The sequence below is a fragment of the Ostrinia nubilalis genome, chromosome 16 (assembly GCF_963855985.1).
Source record: "Ostrinia nubilalis chromosome 16, ilOstNubi1.1, whole genome shotgun sequence".
In the NCBI taxonomy this organism is placed as follows: Eukaryota; Metazoa; Arthropoda; class Insecta; order Lepidoptera; family Crambidae; genus Ostrinia; species Ostrinia nubilalis.
The window spans coordinates 6,298,594-6,320,286 of NC_087103.1; the positions used below are offsets into that span (position 1 = coordinate 6,298,594).

The window sequence follows — 21,693 nt, forward strand, 5'->3', positions numbered from 1 at the left end:
TGCCAAATGTTGGTCTCGAAGCGCTGGTAGGGTAAAAAGATTATGAGACATGTAGAGGCTCCTTAAGAGCAAAATGACGATTTGTAAGAACTATTTATTAGTCCAAACAAATAAAGAAATTTTGACTTTGACTTTGACTTTGTGGAATGTTATTTTGGAGATAACTTGGTTCCATAGAAATATAGAGAGACGCTAAGTAATGCGCTGAGTTCGAAACTCAGTGTCGTATTAGAAATTCACACACACAAAGAAATCAAATTATGTGCTCATTATCCACTGCGGTATCAGTATTCAACGTTCGAATAATCTTTAGTACTATGCAAGCAATATAAACTGTTTACATAATGACGTCGCTACTGTCATCATTGCTTTCACAAGCAATATGTTCCAATTTGTCCCTTGTCACATTTCCCTTTAGTTTCTGTGATCTGTGCTTGTTTCTAAGTTGATATCAATGAAATTTTCCTTAGTACTTTTGATTTAATTTTTTTTTTTTTTGACACGTGTTTGAAAAATCAAGGTCAGTTTACAATAAAATAACAAGTGAAAACGTAACATTGCATTGCAACTCGCAATTTCGCAATATTGATGAGGAGATTCCATTGGAAAGTCTGTATTCATTCCTAGGATTCCCCTAACACCATCAAATTCAAGAGAATTCAAGAGAGTGCAGTTTCCCATCTCATGCGTAGGGACCACGGTTTAAAATAGTGTGGTTGCATAGAGCCTGCAACGGGCAACCGCGTGCGCAGCTGCTCATACTAATTTTCGATAAAAAGCAAGTGTTGGCGCCCTCACGAGTTTTAGCGGAGTTCCATATGGTAGCGGGAGTAGACTTAATGGAAATCTATGCTTCTCCGACGACCAGTTGTATGTGGAATACTCCAGAGTATGCGCACACAATAGCCTGATGATTTTAGCACCTGAAGGAAAAACAAAAAAACATTGTTTACAAAGAAATCTGCGGCAGGTGTAGTGTTTTAATTTTGTTTTAGAAAGATCTCATAATTTTGTAAGTATTCAAATATTTAAACATAATAATTTGTAGATTTTATATCAAAAAATATAATCATTTATTTTAACAAAATTAATTTTCTTAGAATATTTTAATTCTATTAGAACCATTTTCCACTTCATCGCAGAAGAAGTCGCGGGCAAAAAGCTAATATGAAATATGTAGTATTGCCCGCGGCTTCACCCGCTTGAAATTTAGTTTGTCACAGATCGTCATAAATTATAGCCTATACATTGTTATTCTGGTCGACGCCAGGGATGGATGAGCGTCGCTGTCGCTGGCGATAGGGTCTTCTGGTTCAGGGTTCATGGCGTAGGTCTCAGGCAAAATGAAATCCACTCGTAGAAATTAATAAACTCAGTGTATTCACGAAAATAATTACACACAGCACTAGAGTCGTATCGGAACTGAGTGAACCAAAGGTCTTGCGATAGGAACTTCCGACCCGAGTGATTATTGAACACAGACTGCCTAGTACTGCTGTACTGTACTGTAAAGTTTCATCAAAATCTGTTCAGTAGTTTTTGCGTGAAAGTGTAACAAACATCCAGACATCCACACAAACTTTCGTATTTATAATATTAGTAAGAAGTAAGATAGTAAGATGAATAATTTTAGTTATTTGTTTACTTATAATAATATTTATTTATTTATTTCTTAGCTCTGTCTGATAATGGATCTGGAGGAGATGCAATAGCCACCTCCGTAACAAAACAATAGAACCCTATGGAGTTTGGGCTTGTGTGATTCGCCTTGACGAATATTTCGTATCCAGGGTCCGATGATGGAGCTGTAAGGGGGCAGATTTTTTTTTCACTATGTGACTCTTTATTTTGTACTTAATATATATTTTACATATTATACCTATTCGTGTTTCATTATGAATCGAAATATAAAAGACTTATTAAACTCTATTAAAAATTTAAATTAATTTATCAAGTTTGAATACCTCATTCTACCTTAAAATTAATAACTTAAATCAAGTCTTAATATAGCACGGCTCAAGATTTTTTTGTCCATTTCAGCGTTCTTTTTACTCTTTTGACGTTGCGTTGACAGCTTTTACCTAAATTCGCGCGGAATATTTTTGTGAAATGGCTCTTAAATTGTTCGTACGTTTAAACAATACAAAAAGGCTGCGCTCGTGTAATGCGTAGATAAGACCGATTGTTACCTGTCAAAAATGCTTGTTTTGTTTTTCAACATTTACCGTGCCATTAATGTAAATCCTAAGATTTACCAACGAAATGGTGGTAAGAGTTCGAATCGCAAACCTTTTGGGACATTTACCATTAGGAATTGGTAGATCTTAGGTTTTACTGGAATATCTTAGGATTTACTGTAATTCGAGCTTTTACAGTAACATATACATATTATAAAATTAATCGAAGACATTAAAAAACTGACTCTTAGCTCTTAGTTCGAGGTTGTTATTATTGTAATGAAATCGATGTTATTTTTAACCTTAATGTTTTTTGACTAGCTAGCTTAGATAACTTGGGTCAAATAATGAATGGTCATTCGCAACACCAGGCTAATCTACTGAAGTAACGAACAAAAGCGGGGGCCGAGCGAGGCGCCCTTGTTCACAGCAGTGGCCTTTGCAAAAGACAATCCGCATAGCTTTCACATTTAGGTCACATCACGCGCATAAAAGTCACAATCATCCATCAGCGGCCGACACCCGAACAATAAGCACCTGTTATTGTCTAACAATAGGAACGATATCTATAGAAAACAACACTTTGCGTCTGTTTACTTACATCGGGAACTGCTTTAGTCACATTGGAATTATAAATCGACGTAAAAACTATGTCAAAGTCATAAACTTTCCGTGTTGTTCATTTTAAAGGAATGAGAAGTAGCAAAAAATACCCGGAAACTTTGAAATCGACAAATAAATTAAATTAAATTGAAAAGCTAGTCGTGAAATAGAAGTATTTGATAAAAATTACAAACCTAAAGCCAAGCCAAATATCGTAGACCGCCTTGTGTGTGCTTAATTGTAACGGCCATTGCGAATACCTGTAACAAATTATTTCAATTAATGAGACAACTATGTCAATGTGCAAAATGAACCATTTGGAGTGCAATGTTGGAGTGCAAAGAATAACATGCGCAAAATTATTTAAAATGTGGAAGTTTAGGGGAAGAAATTAAATTTCTATCATCACCATTGGGAATAAAGCGTGAATATGTAAGGAGGTTTCAAACCAGGATATGAAGAAAACCACACAAGAAAGTCATATCTAGCAGAAGAAATGGCACTTGGTAATTGTGAAATATGGTGGTGCTGTAATTTGGCAATTTTACTATTTGAAAACATTATTTTGGGAAAGATTCAGGAGATTTATACCTGGAACCCCATGGATGCGCTATTAATTAATACGAAAAGAGCTATAATGCTCATGCGTCTATCCAAGGTGGTGGCTGGATATTTCTGTCATAGCAAGCAATGTCTCGCGTCTTTCTCAGGATTAAGAGTATATTTTTGCTGTTACAAAAAGTTACCTAATATTGAACCTATCTAGATGATTTTGCAATTTCTTTAAGTGAGTTATAGCCGTTATGAAAGAAAGGCTGGTAGGTAGGTACCATGAGGGCCATTGGTGAATTAGGCAACCCTGTCGTGACAGAGATTAGGGTGGGCACGGGCGCGGCGGCAGCGAAATGCCGCGCCATTTTAGCACAGGGTGACGTCACAGGCCACGCCTGACATTTGGGCTAAAGCAACAAAGCAGCCCTACCTTGCCTCACGACTGATAACAGAACCACCTTAATAACTTACAGGGCTTTTCGGGTTATTTGCTCCGCACGTTTGTGCTTCCACTTCGTTTTGCCTTGGCATTTACTTGCAATTGTGACAAAGTAATTCAGTGGGGACTCAGAAAGCTGTACCATCAAATATTGCCGTTTAGCTGTTCTGTGCTATAATGATATTTGATGGTGGTATTTGGGTATTTTTGTCAGCCAAGCGTTGGACATTTTAGGATTGTTATATTTTTGGCAAAGGCCAACCATGTTAAAAGTAAAATTTAATGGTTAAACGGTAGTCATCTTTTTCATTCGATTATTTTGCAGTGCCCATAGTTATCACTACTTTTATGTATAGATAATTTTTATAGTCTAGATTTACCAAAATAAACGCATTTTTTTTTAATTATTTTAAAAATTACGTTTATGCGCAATATTTTAACTCTTCGTGTGTATAAGAAGCCCTTGACCTACGTGTTCTTTTGACTTTGACATACAGACCACGAAAAATGATGTTTTTCAGGAAATGCATTAATATTTTAAAGCTAAATTTTAAGGCATACAAAAGCAAAGGCTATTGCATATCTACCCCCTTTTTTACGTCCGCAATCCCCTCCTCCAGTTTATTTTTTTAAGATATTTTTTCTTCGTGGCCCTGTTAGAATAGGAACCCCCGGCTTGCCCTCGAGGCATTTATCAGGGCCTTGCATCGTGGTCCGGATAAATGCCTCGAAGTCATGCCCATCGAGTTGCCGAGCTTGGGTTTCTGTCTATTCCGGTAAACCCGTACCCCTCCTGACTTTGGGATGTTCCCTATCCGCAACCCGGGGACGCGTCCGATAGCAGACCCAAAAAGTTACTATACTCAACATCAAATAAACTGCACCTTCCGTGACGCGAACTTTAACGATTTTCTTCTGACACAATCATGGTGCCCCAACAATATTGGTGTTATTTGAAAGCCCAATAAATATCCTTAAAGAAAAACACATTTTATTTCTTAATAAATGATTAACATATACCATAAATGTGACTTGAAAAAATACCTCACTTTGGGCCCACCTATGGGATCAATTAGACCAATTTTTATGGTTATAAAACCAAATAATGATCTCACGTGTCCTCTTTAACAGATGGATAGCGATTAATCCCAACTTAACAGTTTTATAGCCATAAAAGTTGGCTCTAGCGTAACTACCTATTTTTTAAAGAAGTGACTCTGGGTCCTTCTAAAGACACATTTTTGGGGTAAAAACCTTTCCTTCAATGCAATGAAGGTTAGAACTAGGCTTTTAAATGGTGCCAATATTGGTGGGAAGTGGGGAAGCATACGTTTGAAAATGCTTGTCGCGGGAGGTGCGATTTATTTGATGTCGAGTGTATGTTAGGCTAAGCTTATTCTTAACCACTGCACCAGAATATAACCGAGCGGATTTTTCTCTCAACCTGGAATGCTGCACATACAATGACTGCTTGGCAAATGGTAATTGATGGATATAAATTAGTAATTTCATATGATGTGTAAAATGTGTCCTTTAAATAAAACGAAGTTATTGATTCCAGCCTAATCAATGAATTACTCATAGTAACCTTGGAAATTATTGGTGGAACATTTTAATTTTTGTAACACTGTTATTAAACAATTATGCTTTTAAAAGTTTAAAATGATTGTTTCAAATTATATTTTGAACAAAGTAGGTACATAAAGAGGTTACCTCTAGACTGCCGCTGTTTTTCCCCAGAATAAGAGACAAGGAAAACGGAAACATGAACGAAAACCACATCGCTTATGGTGGTAATGACACAATAAAGAACATTGAAAGTTTATAAACTTGAAGATCGCTCGCGAAAAGAAAGTTCAAGGTGGCAAGTTGCTGACATTCGTCATACAGTGAATTATTGATACGTATAATTGTGCCACGCGTGAGAGTGGTAGCAGCCGCCGCTTGCGGACCGCACTTGTAAAATCGACTGTCCTTTGACTATCCTCATAAACTCGTGTAGCAATCGATCCTATAAACGTTCAAGAAATACCGCTCTGTTAATATTTGATGAACAAATCTGTCGAAAAATGTGCGGACGAGAGTAATTTCTTGTACACATTTGTTTTACTGTATTCAAATTCAAAGACTTTAAAATATGAAGATAAGTTTGATTGTGCAAACATTGACCACCACAAACAAAGAAGACAACAAGGAAAAAGTATGAAACGCTGGAATTGTCGCATGCGGTTTTGCCGCAAGTGTTAGCAGTGACGTTGCTACAACGCGACTTCAACAAAATTGCCGCGCATTCATACTTTTTAGATGTAAATAATTTATATGTTTTTAATTTTTCCCATCCATACTAATATAGTAATAAATTAAATTAAACAAGGGTTGCGTGATTTAAATCAACTTCATTTAAATCATGCAACCCTGGTTTAAATTAATTTAAATCACGATTTTTATTGCATGATTTTTTAAATAAAAATCACTTATTTAAATCAATGACCGAAAATTTAATTAATGAAAGGCTGCGAGTTTATATTAATTAACTGGTAATGTTCAAAAACAATGTCAATATTAGGTGTTAATGTATGAAATTGTCGTTTTGTATGGAGAATTAAAAAAAATCTATATTATTTGTGATTTTTTAGAAAACCACATAATTTTTTTTGGCGGTGTTGTCAACTCTATACATCAATTTTACGTAAATAAAAATGTTTTCCGGAAGAAAAACTAAAGAAATCATCACAAAACCTAACAAAAATCAAATAATTCGAAAAAATCGTGATTTTTTCCACCCTGAATTAAACCATTAAACAATTTAAATGAAATTTCGTATTATGTAGAGATCTTAGAAGAATAAATTAGAAAAATAACTTTCTAAGTGGATTGTTAAGTTTTTAATGATTACTGTATTTGTAAACCTATAACAAACAGCATTCTTGACTCAGTAGTCCTGGCTATGTGTTGTAGATGAGTCAGTTAGAATTAATAGCATAGATTATTCCTAAGTGAAAAATTAAACATACAACTAAATAATAACAAATTTAAACTACTTAACTAAATTAAACCTAAATTAAAAAATAACAACCATTATAATAAAAAAAACCTACACTAAAACGTAGAAAAATAATTACTAATTACCTACTTATTTATTATGACGAATTATTAATATTTATGTAGGTATAACTACCATGATTGATACTTCTGGAGTCGGTGCCAAGATTATGAAACATGTAAAGTTTGCCTGCACCGACTCCAAAAGTATCAATCATGGTAGTTATACCTACATAAATATTAATAATTCGTCATAATAAATAAGTAGGTAATTAGTAATTATTTTTCTACGTTTTAGTGTAGGTTTTTTGGAGTCGGTTTTATTTTTTTAATAAAATTTTACTTATTTCTTGCTTTTTAGTTAACTAATTATTACCTTGATGTTACCACTGAAGGTAGGCAGTACACTGAGACCAAAAAAAATTGGTTCTTAATCAGCGGAGATATTGCGTATAAAAAAGTTCATCCCCAATTTTCCACCCTTGGGGGTGAAATATTTTCTTCAAATTCGCATGAAACCACCCTTTTGATAATACCTATTCAACAAAAAAATAATCGTTCAAATTGGTTTATAATCGGCGGAGATATTGCGTATAAAAAAGTTCATCCCCAATTTTCCACCCTTGGGGGTTGTTTTTTTATTATTAAATTTAAATGGGACCACCCTTGAGGTAATACCTATACGCCGAAAAAAGATTTGTTCAAATCGGTTCATAATTGGCGGAGTTATCGCGTAACAAACATAGAAAAAAAAAAAAAAAAAACATACGGGTCGAATTGAGAACCTCCTCCTTTTTTGAAGTCGGTTGAAAATTCATTCAAATTGCTGCTTTGGGGGAATAAGTTTTTAAACATTTATGTATGTAATAGGTGTAGGATTGGACACTAGGGCATGCAAACCGGTTAACCGGATAACCGAAAAACCGGATAACCGACACAATTTGGAACTCGGTTTTTGTCAGTTATAAAACCGGGTTTTTCGGTTATTTCGGTTTTTCTTCTACGATTTTAGATAATTTAATAACTCATACAAGAACATGCTTCTTTAGTCATATCAATAAAAACAATTATTGTAATGCAATGTGAATGAGTAGAGTATAGTCTATGTGTTATAGTCAAACCTCGATGCTCAGGCGCTCCTAGGTTTGACTAGTCAATCCTCAGGTCTGACTAGAAGTCTTAGTCAAAGCCCAAACATTTCGGCCTTTGACTAAAGAATGTTAGTCTATAATTATTATTTTTAGGGTTCTGTACCTTAAAGGATTAAGGGTAAAAACGGAACCCTATTACTAAGACTTCGCTGTTTGTCTGTCACCAGGCTGTATCTCATGCCTTTCCTAAAATATTTAGTTTGATAGTCACTTTAAAAAATCATCCCCATTCGCCATATAACAATAAAAGAGTCGTACGGAACCCTTCGTACGTGAATCCGATTCGAACTTGGTCGGTTTTCTATAATTGCTGCCGGCCTCTGACGCTGCGTCTACTTTTGACCGAGTCTGCCAGTCGTTTCTAGGATTGACTAGGCAAAGCCCGAAACATATTATTTTAGTTTCGACGTTTGACTGAACAGTTTAGGCACTTCTAGGTTTGACTTAGTTAAAGGCCGAAATAAGAATTCACTTCGGGGTTGGCCCGAAGGCTTTGGTCAAACCTAGGATAGACCAGTCATTCCGCGAAGAGACTGCATATCGACCTTTGACTATGACATATGGCTATGGTATTGAACTAAAGTACCATGTATCTTCTAGCTAAAGCTATAAGCGCGCGGGCGCAAAATGGAACGGGCTTTGTATTTGACCATTGCCATTATTTTTGCTTTGCTAGTCTCTGTCAGTGTCAACTTACATATTATTTAATTATGCATAACTATGACCAAATGTTCTTCTTCTTTTTTGATGATGTTGGCAATTCACGTCGAGGTCGACTTGATTTGTGCCATTTTCCAGTATATAAGTGATACGAGTGACAAAATGAGATCAAGTAATGATATAATGAAGGATGATAGATGATACCCTTTCCCACCCTTTGAGTCTCAATAAAGTTGTGGTGCTTTACTGAGACCTCCTATGGACAACTTGAGAGAACCAGAAGAATCACGATGCACTGTTTTCTTCACTTGCCCACACCCATAGACGTTCACGAACACTCAATGGTTAATAATCCACCATTATTATATTACACATTAATAGTCGCCTAAACACGAATTTGAGGAAATAAAACAAAACCGCTAACATGACGCTTCAGATTCCCGCCAAGAAGTCCTGACCAAAGGTTTTGCTTTGCTAATGAGCGAAGTATCCTATTGTTGATCTCTTTATATTTGATTTTTAATTAAACTATTCAATTGATCTCACAATATTATGTTCAGAACATGTAACTTCATCTTGTCAAACTAGAATATAAAAGAAATAAAATGATTTTTATTATGATTTGCAGCATTTTTATTTACTTACAAACAGTCGACCCGAAAAACCCGAAAAAACCGGTTTAGTTCGGTTTTTAAAAATAAAAACCGAAAAAACCGGTTTTTCCAAACCGCTCGGTTTTTGCATGCCCTATTGGACACAATGGTATCCAATTTCACATAGTTGCATCTTCATCTTCATTAACTTATTAAATGTTTTTATTTTAGATGCCATTTTGTGTCATATGATGTCAATTTTATCTTCATATGACACAAAACGGCATCTCTAAAGCAATAATGGTTTATTTATATGATAAAAAAAATAAAACCGACTTCAAATGCGTGAACACAAAAAAAAACTAAAAATTAAAAATATTGCGTATAAAAAAGTTCATCTCCAATTTTCCACCCTTGGGGATGAAATATTTTCTTCAAATTCGCATGAAACCACCCTTTTGATAATACCTATTCAACAAAAAAATAATCGTTCAAATTGATTTATAATCGGCGGAGATATTGCGTATAAAAAAGTTCATCCCCAATTTTCCACCCTTGGGGGTTGTTTTTTCTATTATTAAATTTAAATGGGACCACCCTTGAGGTATTACCTATACGCCGAAAAAAGATTTGTTCAAATCGGTTCATAATTGGCGGAGTTATCGCGTAACAAACATAGAAAAAAAAAAAACATACGGGTCGAATTGAGAACCTCCTCCTTTTTTGAAGTCGGTTGAAAATATGATTAATATTAACAAATTAATACTGTCACACTCAATAGGAGATACAGCTTTAAAGAGTGCCAACCAAAGGCATATTAAAAATTTAATATCTGTCTCTGAGGCTGCAGGCCCGCCTTTTTGTACCTCTCGTTGAAGGTTACTTTTCATTTGCAAAGTTTAAAGTAATTATAATACTGCCATGATATTTGATATCGAGAGTAACTCCGATTTTTGGCAAAACTGAGTTATTTAATGATTGAGAATCAACATAATGAGCTCTTTCAGATGAGCTTGAGTATCTTAGGATTGCACATGAATGTTATCTGGTTGAATCTTGATCTACGAAAACTTTGTATAAATTAAAATATTCGGTTCAGCAATGTTAAAGACGGTATGAAATATTATTAAAATGAACATTTAAACTGAAAGACCAATTTTAAACTAGGTAGTTTCTGAAGAGGTTGGTTGAAACATACTATGAATAAAATTGTAGAAAAAGTATTCTACTACCCTTAAATCTTTTAACATTTACATTGCAAACATGTGTAGGGTAAGAAGAATGCATCATAGTTGAAAAATTGTATTTATAATTGCAGTATTGTTAGGGTTTTATCAACTTTAAAATACTAATGCAATCAATGAGATTGGCACTACAGGTATCTTGGGAGTTTTTGATGTTAATAAGGCAATGTGTAAAAGTTCTTAAAATAGATCAATCTGGTACGTTAAAGTAAAGATCAGCACATATAAAATCATTGGCACGAATACGTAAAAACTATGAAAATATCAAAGTGAAAGTATCTTCCTCCAAAAGTTGACATCACAGCAATAAATACCAAGAGAATTCACTTACATAAACGGATGCCATGAAGTGTGTAACTTTGTGTGAATAACTTAGCTTCTCTTATTTGTTATAAGAAATAAAATAAACACTTATTCACGAAATCCTATCACTGAAAATCTGTCGAAAACCACAACCGTTTACATGAAAAAAAATCACAATTTATGACCGATTTCATACAGGGTTACCACAAAACATATACTTTTTGACAATTCAAACACTTAATGATGTCAAAAGTTCAGACAATCGTTCAAATATATGTACCTTTTTATTAAAATTTATTAAAAAAAATGTGTATTTCAGGGTTACAAGCTAGATTTTTTTCCCGAAATGAAGGGAGCAGCCCCCATAGATAAGTGGCAGAATGTGACAGTTTTAATTTCAAAAACCCTTTGCTCCGGCAGTTTTGCTGTACGTGGTTACTTTGTTTAAGAAATTTTGATTTTTGAAGCGGTAAAAAAATCCTTTTGCCTGGGGGGGCGCCCGGGCCCCCGGGGTCCCTCATACAGTTTGGGTAATATTATCTTTATATCTGGCAATCTTTTTGGCAGCTGTCATCATATCTGTCATTAATGTCATTTGCGCTGTGCGTCCATTTTCTATTCTGTGTCCATTTTTTTCATTGCATTCATACTCTCTAATCTGTGATTACAATCGATTCTTATATAATTCAATTTCAATTAAACTAATTAAAGTTTATCTGTACATCTGAAGCAGATTTGTAATTTATTTTAATTGCAATCAGAGACAGGATATTACATTGATTCTAATACAACTAAGTTCATAATTATCAGAATTTGCATAGTGAATCGTGTTGGTTTTTTGTTGATCATCTAATTTTACAACAATATACCACGGCCAACGACGGTTTTAAAATGAATATATCAATAGAAAGGAAGAAAATGGATTGTCCAGCTTTGCCTAAAGGATGGCAAAGAGAAGAAGTGTTACGAAAAACAGGTCTTTCTGCGGGAAAAGTTGATGTTTATTATTACAGGTACATACAACTAGAGTTCTATGTTTTAAACTATTAAACATGTATAAATCTATCGTTTGCTGTCTTTGATAAATAAGTCCAATGAAACATCATCACTGATCGTAATATAAATAATATTGTGATAAATTTCATTACTAAAATCTCATTGGATCCTAACATTGATATCACTTGAGTGTAAACATTAGTATATTGGACATGTTATGCAGTGAAGTGTGTACTTATTTTATATGCTTTAAACTGACACAGAAATAAAAGAGTAACAACTAACCACCAACACCCGTCAGTGACAATAAATTTTCTGTAGCCCAACAGGTAAAAAGTTTCGCAGTAAACCCGAGCTAGTTCGTTATCTCGGTGATAGTATGGACCTGTCGTGTTTCGACTTTCAGCAGGGTCAGATAAACACAATGCTGCTCTGTAAGGCCAAGAAAGCACGGGCGCAGTTCGATTACAGGTTCCCACATTAGTGCCGTAACTATTCACTTGTGTTGTTGTCAATAGTGCAGTCCTGTGCTTTGTGTTCCTATTTATTATGCTGTTTACTGATAGAAGCTTGTAAGTGTGCCTTAGACCTCCCTAGTGCTCTTGGATTTGTCTGAGGATGTGTTAGTTGGTATTTTATTAGTGTCTGACAAAACTAAACTGCACAGCTTCAATCACAAAATCAACAAATATTGTACCTGCTTAACCATATCCATTTTAGAGGCTTAGGCTTTATGTTGGTGCTTACAACACTACACCAATTCTATTTCTGATATCTATCTAATATTCTCTTAGCTTTGCAGAATTAATACCCAAGTGTAAGCTTTTTATTTAGAAATTCTGTGATAATTGAATCATATACTTCATTTATCTGCCTCTAACATGGTTTGTAATTACCATTTAACATACATAATTAAACTTTCACCATTCAAAATTCTCAGAAATTGATTGAAAATATCCAATAACATTCACAAAAATACTTTTCAAAAAACGAATTTAATTTATTAAAAAACATTTTTGGTCATAACAATCACTTTTACAATTATTTTACTGCACTTTCTATGACTAGTGTGTTAATAGATAAAGCATGATTTATGTAGCATGCACAAACTTAGCAATTGTGATGTCTTTGTTTTTGTTTTAAGTGTCATTTAGTTTAGATACTCACTAGAATTAATGATTTTAAATATGTGTAGTTACAGTTAGTACCTTTACTGAAAATAGTTTCAATTTATGGTCTATTCAATTAATATTTTAACCAAATTCTAAATGTTACTCCCTATCCCTAGTGAAGTAATTAAATAAATTAAATCTTATAAAAAAGTAATTAAATGTTATAAGTTTTTTTACAATGTTTTTTTCATATTTACATTATTATTTAGTTCTATTAGCATGGACTATACATATAGGTCAAATTCTATATTAAGTGTAGTGTTGCATATACAATTAGTAGACTATTAAATCATGTAAAATTAATATTGCGGTAAGATTTGTCATGTTTTATACTTTTCCACAGGGGTGTTCGTTCAGATGCATCTCTAGTGCCACCAATACGGCAAACTGCATCCATTTTCAAGCAACCTGTTACTGTTTACAAGACCCAAGAAAGCAAGGTCAAAACTGATCTGAAACATGGTACACAAGAAAAGCCAAAGCAGTTGTTTTGGGAAAAAAGATTGGAAGTAAGATACTTCAGTAAAACTTTTTTATAAATTAATATGGGCTTTCCTTCTGCTACTGTCTGTGAAGCCTATGTTTTCACTATCGAATTTACTTACCACATACAATATTTTATAGGGTTTGTCTGCTTGCGATGCCAATGGCGTGATAGGCACTACATCGCTGCCGAAATACATAAAACCACTGGGGCCATATACATCTGATGCCACCACCATACAGTCACTAGCTACTGCACTGCACGTCTCATCACAGCCTATCACAGGTGAGTCCACTCCATTGTAATTTGCTAACATCACATGTGATGAATAAATTATGAGTAAAACAGCCAAAAGATATCAAGCTGCGATTTCTTATCAAGTATCAACAACAACATGACCTGTTTTATCCCAACTAATATTATAAATGCGAAAGTAACTCTGTCTGTCTGTCTGTTACGCTTTCCCGCTTAAACCTCGCAACCGATTTTGATGAAATTTGGCATAGAGATAGTTTGAGTCCCGGGAAAGAACATAGGATAGTTTTTATCCCGGTTTTTGAAACAGGGACGCGCGCGATAAAGTTTTTCTGTGACAGACAAAATTCCACGCGGGCGAAGCCGCGGGCGGAAAGCTAGTTTTAATATAATTTTGGCGGGAATGTAATACTTTTCGTTTAAAGAGGTACGAGATAAACGTTTTGATGTATAGTGCGCCTAAGGCCCGAGTTTCACCAAAGCGGCGCGGAGAAGTGTCAGGCGGACGAATTTTTCATAGAATTAAGATTAATTAGAACGCCGTGCACAGCGGAGAAGAGATGTGGAAATAATGAAATCTGATTGGTGGAAACTGGGCTTTACATTTGCGGAAGTCGCTTAAAAGAATACTCAATGATTTCAGGCCAGACAGGCACGAAGCAGGTAATCCTCGAGAACCCGGGCGTTTTTTTAAACCCTGAGCAGCCGCTCATCGCGGCCGTCACCATCACCAAGGACGACGTGCGCCGTCAAGAGGAACGTGTCAAGCGCGCGCGCCTTCGTCTACAGGTATTCATAGGGTTCAATAAATATCCATTTATGTTAAAATCATAAAACAAGTTTTGCAAGTGGTATAAAAAGGTTGAACATAGGCCTCCCCCAATGCTTTCCAATGTTCATTGGGGGAGGCCTATGTTCAGCAGTGGACGTCCTATGGCTGAGATGATGATGATGATAAAAAGGTTTAAAAGCGCTTTCATATTTAGGCGACTTTATTAGCGCGACAAACGCGTGACAGACGCGCTGCCGAAAATTTCATACTATATGAGTAGATGCCTACCTTCAACGCGCTATATTAGTTCTATTAGAGCTCAATTTATTCAATGAAATACTACTTGTATTGTTATGCATTCAGTCCCAAACTGCACATATGTCTTTCTTCGTGCTTTTGCCCACTGGCATATTAAAATTTGTTGTCCCGAAATAATGGTAGCGTTAAAGTAGTACTGGGACGTGTAAAAGAGCTTTTTTAAGCCTACTTGCAAAATGAATGAATTTGAAGCCCATAAGCTTTGTGAGTGCGGGTAAAAACTGGTCCGTGAGTTTCTAGTCTTAAGGCTTCGGCAGACCAAACGCGGGGCAGTAGCAGCGCAGTTTGAATGCGGACCCGCGCAAGTTATAATACAAGAAACTCTTTGAAGTGTGTCACACCAAATTTGAACGCGGGCCCGTGCTCCAACCGCTCCGCGCCGCGCCGCACTGCAACTGCCGAATGACAAACCTGAGCCCCGATTACGGTAACTTTTAACGTCTCCAATCCAGACACGCTTCTCGATTCTGCGATACGATTGGTCGTTCAACAGCGTACGTCAGCTGTTTTGACCAATCGTATCGCAGAATCGATGAAGCGCGTCTGGATTGGAAACGTTAAAAGTTACCGTAATCGGGGCTCAGGCGGCGCGGGAGCGGGTCAGAAGCGGCGCGAGCGCGGGCCCGCGCTGTTGTATTACTATGGCGGCCATATTAGCATGACTCACCGGAGGGGCGGTAGAAGCGCGTTGAAAGCGGTTTTCGAATATTGAATTTTTTGACAACCGCCCGCGTTGCAGCTGCTTTGAAACTGCCGCTGTCTTCAGTGTGCCTACTGCCGCGCTGCAACCGACCCGCACTGCTTCTGACCCGCGTTTGGTCTGTGGAAGCCTTTAATAAGGACGTTTGTCCACCAGGAGGCGCTAGCGGCCGCTTAGGGGCGCGCGGGCGCCGGGGAGCCCTCGCCGGGGCCCCCCGCCGCCCAGCAAGCGCTCCCCGACTCCACCACCGGCCCCGCCGAGCCCGCCGTAGAGCCCGAGCCCGCGCCCGAGCCCGAGTGCAACGACCTGTCCGCGCTTAACCTCCAACTCGCTTAAGGTTCAGTCAAACCAACGCGATCAGCCGGCGTGCAGCGATGGCGATCAGACTTGAATACATTGGTCGCCATCGCTGCACGCCGGCGCCGAGCCCGAGCCCGAGTGCAACGACCTGTCCGCGCTTAACCTCCAACTCGCTTAGGCGCGGTGTATTGTGATCTCCTATAGTGGACGCGTTTGCCAGAAAATAGCGCTAAAGTCCGGTCGCCAAGCAGATAGAATTTCGTCCAATGACCCCAAGCTACTCATCCTTATCACTCGCACGTAAAATTATATTGCTGTCGCGACTATGCGACGGGAAGCCGCAGTAAGTGTGCGAGCGCGACAGCAATATAATTACACGCGAGCGATAAGGATGGGTAGCTTGGGGTCATTGGACGAAATTCTATCTGCTTGGCGACCGAACTGTCAAAAAAATTTATGGGAAATCTTCACTTTTGAAGTTTAGCAAACGTGTTCTCGTCAAAACATGTTTCGGCAGTTGCAATCGCCATTTTGCTAACAATTTCTAACAAGCGCTATTTTCTGCATAACGCGCCCAATGTCTCATCATGTCCCAATAAGGTTGAATTTTGCAGTTCAGCAAATTGTAGTGTTGGACGTAGGTTAGGCGCGAAAACGTGTGTGGATGTGCTTATTGCTCAAACTCTGTGGACTCTTAAAGTAAGAAGAAATTTCCTCTAGTTGTAGTATTAAGTTAACACTGGCCGATCATTTAAGTCTGCGGGCACGAAACTGGCGACGGCCGAGCGGCGGTGCGGTGATTCATACAACATGGACAGTTTATGGTGACGCGCAAGAAACAGGCGGGGCGATCGCTATACTACTCCTCATCGCCGCCGCTTCGCCGTCGCGTCGCGTCGCCAGTTTCCTTAGAGTTGTAAGAAAAATCTCTCAATATAAATGTGGACATTCGTGTATAAAATTTTGTGTGGCCTGCCGCCGGCGGCACACGCAATCGGTGGAATGCATTGATAAGTCTAAGCTTAATCTAGTAATAGTTTTTATATTGTGCCTACATAGTTCATGCTGAGGCCCAGTATTTAAATAAATATTACAATGGCAATTTTAGGGTAGGGTCACCTTATCTATAGGTGTTAGTTATAATGTGTATCTTGTTTTATAGGGTAATTCTAGGTATGCTACAAAAATTCTTGAGAATAAAATATGTTGTGTATGTAAACGTAAAATTTTGCAATTTTATACTAAGTGAATTAAAGTTAAAATATTCAAAAAGTTATAATTATAGAGTAAATTAAAATATATACATCCTATTTTGCTATTCTATTTTTAACAAACTGGGAACTTTAAAGGGAAGACATAGAAGGGATATTGACATTGTAATATGCATTGAGCTGTTTAAGTATGTATTATTTTATACAACCCCCACTTATTTCTGCACGAGATAGCAAACTATGCACGCAAAGTATTATTCAATAAAAGTTAGTAAGTAATCATTTTGTGTAACATTTTTTTTAAAATATCAGTCTGGGAACGTGTATTTGTAAAATAGGATAAGAAGTATAAAATTATTAATGTATTTATATTTGTACAAGTACCTATCTAACTATCAATTGCGTGACGAAATATTTATTGTTATCATTTTGTATGTACACATTTTAATAAAATCTAATGGCATGTGAAAACGGAAATTGATAAGTGTATGCAATAAAACATTTTTTGTAGATTTAACTGTTTTTATTTAATTAGAATCAATTAATATTACTTTCATTAAAATTTTTGGTATGTCTCGTAGATAAAACATGTCTCTACTCTCTTCATAGGTACTCACTTTTTGGTCTAGAATACAAAATGCAAGTGTCAAGCATCAATCCATCATAACAATATTTTAAATGAGACATTTCGACTAGAAATCGTTTAGGGTACACTATCCTCACAACCTTAAAAAATTTGGCCTAAAAATATTTTACTAGCTAAAATAGAACTTGGAATGTGTGCGTAGCATGTAAAAATGCAGAAGCCGTATAAATAGAAAATAGTCTAAAAAGGCAGTATGTGATCATAACAGAATCATTATTGTTTGAATTCAAATCTTTCCATACGGACGACACATCGAGCTAGCATTGGCATCTTATGTAGGTAGTTGTAATGGATGATATTATGTATCGACAGCACCAGACTATATACCTTCAATGAAGGCTTCAATGATATGATGCTGTACATCGGTACAGTCGACCGCACATCATTCATTTTTCGTTGCAAAGTAAAACTCGCTCTTATTACAATATTAAGATGCCGCAGTGTTTAGCTTGGTGTGCTGCAATACTGTAAACTGAATCTATTTCAATGGAAATCATGAGGTATTTATTTACTTTAGTACAAAATACAATATGGTTAAATACCGGACGGTTGCACAAGCAAACAAACTGACAATATGTAATACTATGTATATTTACATAATTATAAATAAAAAATGCTTGCAAGAATGTTAATTTGTGCATAATTCATAAATATACTAAAAACGTAATTCTAATCTTACAATTTATATGAAAATTTAAATTACATAACTTATTTCAAAATCGTAAGTGTATTCTGTGAGTACACTTAGGCGGATTATGCAATTAATGTTAAATAATGAACACAAACTCGTGTAGTACATACTTCACTTCATAACTCATCTTTCCTTCTCACTTTTGTTACAACAGGTCGGCTGTAAATTGTAATTAATTTAAAACAAAATGTGTTAATAAATAATAAATTAGCTACACTTATCCATAAGTTAATCTTACTCTACTGTTATTTTATCCACTTAAAGGGTAGTATTGCAAAGTGATACAGACGCTTTAAGACCGTTAATTTATTTAAAATAATAAAGGTCTTAAGTCCGCAATTTTTTTTTACCAATGTCGGCGTAATATATTATTTAGAATTTCAATTTATGACTAGAATATCTTAAAAAGGCAATCTTTATAACTAGAATATAAATGGACTAACTCTGAAAGGCCCCATTCTTTATTAACTTCAAGCAGAAGAAACTTACAATACCTACTTATTTTTAGGTAGGTAGGTGCTATGAAATGAGCCAATTTCCATCTGATCGCCAAAGATTCCATAATTAACTGTGTACAGGCACATTATTATCAATATTCATAACTTTAAAAACTTACTTTTTTAACTGCATTAATTTGTACATTAAAAATGGCTTTTACAGTGGCTCAAACTGCGTGTATTGCCACAAATACATGCTATCATACTACCCTACTTCATTCAAATTTAATTTTGGTTAAGAAAATGGCATGTCCTAAAGAATAATGAACAGCAGTAGCTATAGCACGTGATATGTGGAATAATACTTCATATAATAGAAAACCAAATAAATTAGGTATGTACTTAGGTACTGTCTTCACAATATCACTATTATAGAGGGCCGTATTATGAAACGACATAATTATGTCCAAAACTCGAATCAAGCTATGAATAGATTTCAATCTAGTAAATAGCCTAGTTTCGACCAATCACAGACCAAAATCTATACTTTTAATAGTTTGTTTCTGTTCATATCACGATCCTTTAGAGTAGGCACATACCGTTGATTTTTAGTTGGCCGATAGTGGTGCCCGATTTCAAATTGTATGAAGAATCGGCCAAATCGAATCGGCGTAGTGTGCGCACTCCCATACGTGCCCATACTGATCAACAGTCCGACTAACTATCGGCCGACGAAAAATCAACGGTGTGCGCACGTGCGCCTACTCTTAATAAAAGCGAAAGTTCAACCTCCTACCACAGTAGTTTCTATTGCTACCTAGTTAATTAACTTTTATGAATATTTGTTATGGATACGTCTGTTTGATATGTTTTGTTATGACGACATCACTTCAAGTCCACGGATAGAAATTTGAAAATAGTACTGTGCCTATTACAAAATATCCAATAAAGTAATATTGTATTAAGCGCGATTGAAAATCAGGCATCCTTCTAGATATTATGAATGTTTTCCATTTGCTATACATATTGTCAACACCCTCTAAATTGGCTATTGAGAGATGGTGAGATGGAATCCTTTTCCCGATTCCAAGACGCCGAAAATGTTCATTAATAGTATTTTGGTCTGAAGTTGGTGTTGGACCAACATTCATTCTACTTGAACAGATCCAATACAAAATTGGACTAGCTGATGCTAATAATCTTGTTGACACTTGAATATGTATAAATATAATACAGAAAATGCTCAAAAACATTATATGAACTACATATACAAACAAGGTAGGATCATTGGCCCCAAAACCTTTGCAGTATTGTTTTGGCCTATAAGGCATCCTGTTTCCATATCCAAATATATTTGATTTTATTCCAAGTCTTAAACATAGTCTAAAATTGTTACTTAAATATGACATACAATTGTAAGTTATTAGAAACAAAATAGGGAAAGCTAACATGAAATTGGGTATTTGCTTCAATTGGTAATATTTAAAAAATCCAACATCCCAGTAATGGCTTTGCACATAAGAGTAAGACAGGGGTAAGGAGTAATTGCACCAAGGACTCTCTGCACTCCCCGGCAAAACATATTCAGAGTTGAACAGAAACTCTGGTAGGTTGTGATCACTATGAACACAATACTTGAAGTAGTTGTAAGTCTGAACCAACAGGAATGGCAATATAGCAATTATCACAGTCAAAAATAATGCCACACTAGTTGTAAGCAACGGTAACAACAGAAATGGGAGAATTATTCTATGTTTTAAGGTTCTATATTTATAGGCAATTTCAGGCAGAGTCCTCTCTATGACATTTTTGAAACTTGTATAAAATATGAATCCTAAATTAACTAAACCATTGGACCTAGTGATCATGGAAAAGCCTGTCGGCAAGCCACTACTAATATCAATGTTGGCAAATCTTAATGTTTCATTTTCAGTACATTTCAGCATTACATAAAATGTCATCAAAGCAAACAGTGTTTCAGAGTAAGGTGCAGTAAAAAATATACTTGCTGGATTAACACAGTACAATATAGCAGATTTATATGCTTTACATTCATTTCTAAGTATTCTCAAACTTATTCTATGTAAAATATCTGCAGATTTTACAAACATTAACAGATTTAAAACTGTTGCTGATATCAACAATGTACTGTGATAATTTAACAAGGACCCAAACAAACTACACAAGCCATAGGCTACATATCTTACAATCATGGGGAATAGTGGAAAAAATGCTAAACAATTTTCATAGGTATATCCATACTGTGCGATGTGTATGAAATACTGAGCATCCCATCGTTTTAGCCCACCGAGAACTTTATCTACTACTATATCGGCGTATGTTTTGCGAAGTGTTGGGTCTTCAGGACTGATGAAAACATTGGCATCATGATCCGGAATAAGATTGTTAAATAAAGCTTGCAGAAGCAACACTACAATCCTGGTGCTGAAGGCGAACCACACAATCTTTTGTCGAGGAGAATACATCTGCGAAATAAATAAAAAATTCATGATATCTGAAAAATAAATGTTACACAAATCTATATAAATTAATGACATACCTCAATTTGTTATTTTATTTTGGTAGCAGCTTTAAACGTTACTGTACATCTTATTAAAATGTTTTCGTTAAGAAATTAAGCAATAATCAAGAAAACAACAACTTAAATCCCGAAAATTCAATACTCCTCTGGCTAAATGTCAATGTCAAATAATGACATAAGACATTAAATATTTTTTTTTCGATCCAAGTTTTACGGCTACTGATCACACTCACACAGCCTTCTTTTTTAGAAGCGATATAAAGCACGGAATGATATTTTGCCTATATTGCACTACTTGAGACAGGATAATAATAATTATAGTGTGCGGCCGTTACCCCAGCAAAATGTTATCTGCTAAAATTAAAGCCCTATCTGATTCTGATGTGAATGGGCAGTGTCTGGGGC

General features: G+C 35.9%; 3 protein-coding genes across 4 annotated transcripts in view; 1 reads left to right on the forward strand and 2 right to left on the reverse strand.

The window, feature by feature from the left end:
* The window catches only part of LOC135079527 (probable phospholipid-transporting ATPase IM), a 76,541-nt gene extending 65,556 nt beyond the window's left edge, over positions 1-10,985 (reverse strand). Inside the window, exons 1-2 of the mRNA XM_063974180.1 lie at positions 10,793-10,985; positions 2,975-3,040 (exon numbers count right to left, since the gene is read on the reverse strand). The gene's annotated coding sequence lies outside the window, so the exon portion shown is untranslated. The remainder of the gene's footprint in view (positions 1-2,974; positions 3,041-10,792) is intronic.
* Positions 10,986-11,437: 452 nt separating this feature from the next.
* LOC135079303 (methyl-CpG-binding domain protein 3) lies at positions 11,438-16,552 on the forward strand. 2 transcript variants are annotated; one of them, XM_063973928.1, is made up of 6 exons: positions 11,438-11,777; positions 12,082-12,231; positions 13,276-13,441; positions 13,557-13,701; positions 14,315-14,460; positions 15,618-16,552. In XM_063973928.1, exons 1-6 carry the CDS (start codon positions 11,656-11,658, stop codon positions 15,636-15,638), a joined length of 750 nt encoding a protein of 249 aa, XP_063829998.1. In that variant the 5' UTR covers positions 11,438-11,655; the 3' UTR covers positions 15,639-16,552. The 2 variants fall into 2 exon arrangements, with proteins under 2 accessions (XP_063829998.1, XP_063829999.1); XM_063973929.1 differs by lacking the exon at positions 12,082-12,231.
* A 1,515-nt stretch (positions 16,553-18,067) lies between these two features.
* LOC135079300 (GPI mannosyltransferase 2) lies at positions 18,068-21,431 on the reverse strand. The gene is made up of 2 exons (XM_063973926.1): positions 21,307-21,431; positions 18,068-21,232 (listed from the first exon to the last, which is right to left on the reverse strand). Exon 2 carries the CDS (start codon positions 21,230-21,232, stop codon positions 19,637-19,639), a length of 1,596 nt encoding a protein of 531 aa, XP_063829996.1. The 5' UTR covers positions 21,307-21,431; the 3' UTR covers positions 18,068-19,636.
* Positions 21,432-21,693: the final 262 nt, after the last annotated feature.

Bases quoted from the DNA above. Each gene is read 5' to 3' on its own strand.
- LOC135079303 (XM_063973928.1), top strand. From the start codon at position 11,656: ATGAATATATCAATAGAAAGGAAGAAAATGGATTGTCCAGCTTTGCCT. The intron at 11,778-12,081 runs GTACATACAACT...AATTTTCTGTAG, and splicing joins GTTGATGTTTATTATTACAG to CCCAACAGGTAAAAAGTTTC. The intron at 12,232-13,275 runs GTTCCCACATTA...ACTTTTCCACAG, and splicing joins CGGGCGCAGTTCGATTACAG to GGGTGTTCGTTCAGATGCAT.
- LOC135079300 (XM_063973926.1), bottom strand. From the start codon at position 21,232: ATGTATTCTCCTCGACAAAAGATTGTGTGGTTCGCCTTCAGCACCAGG.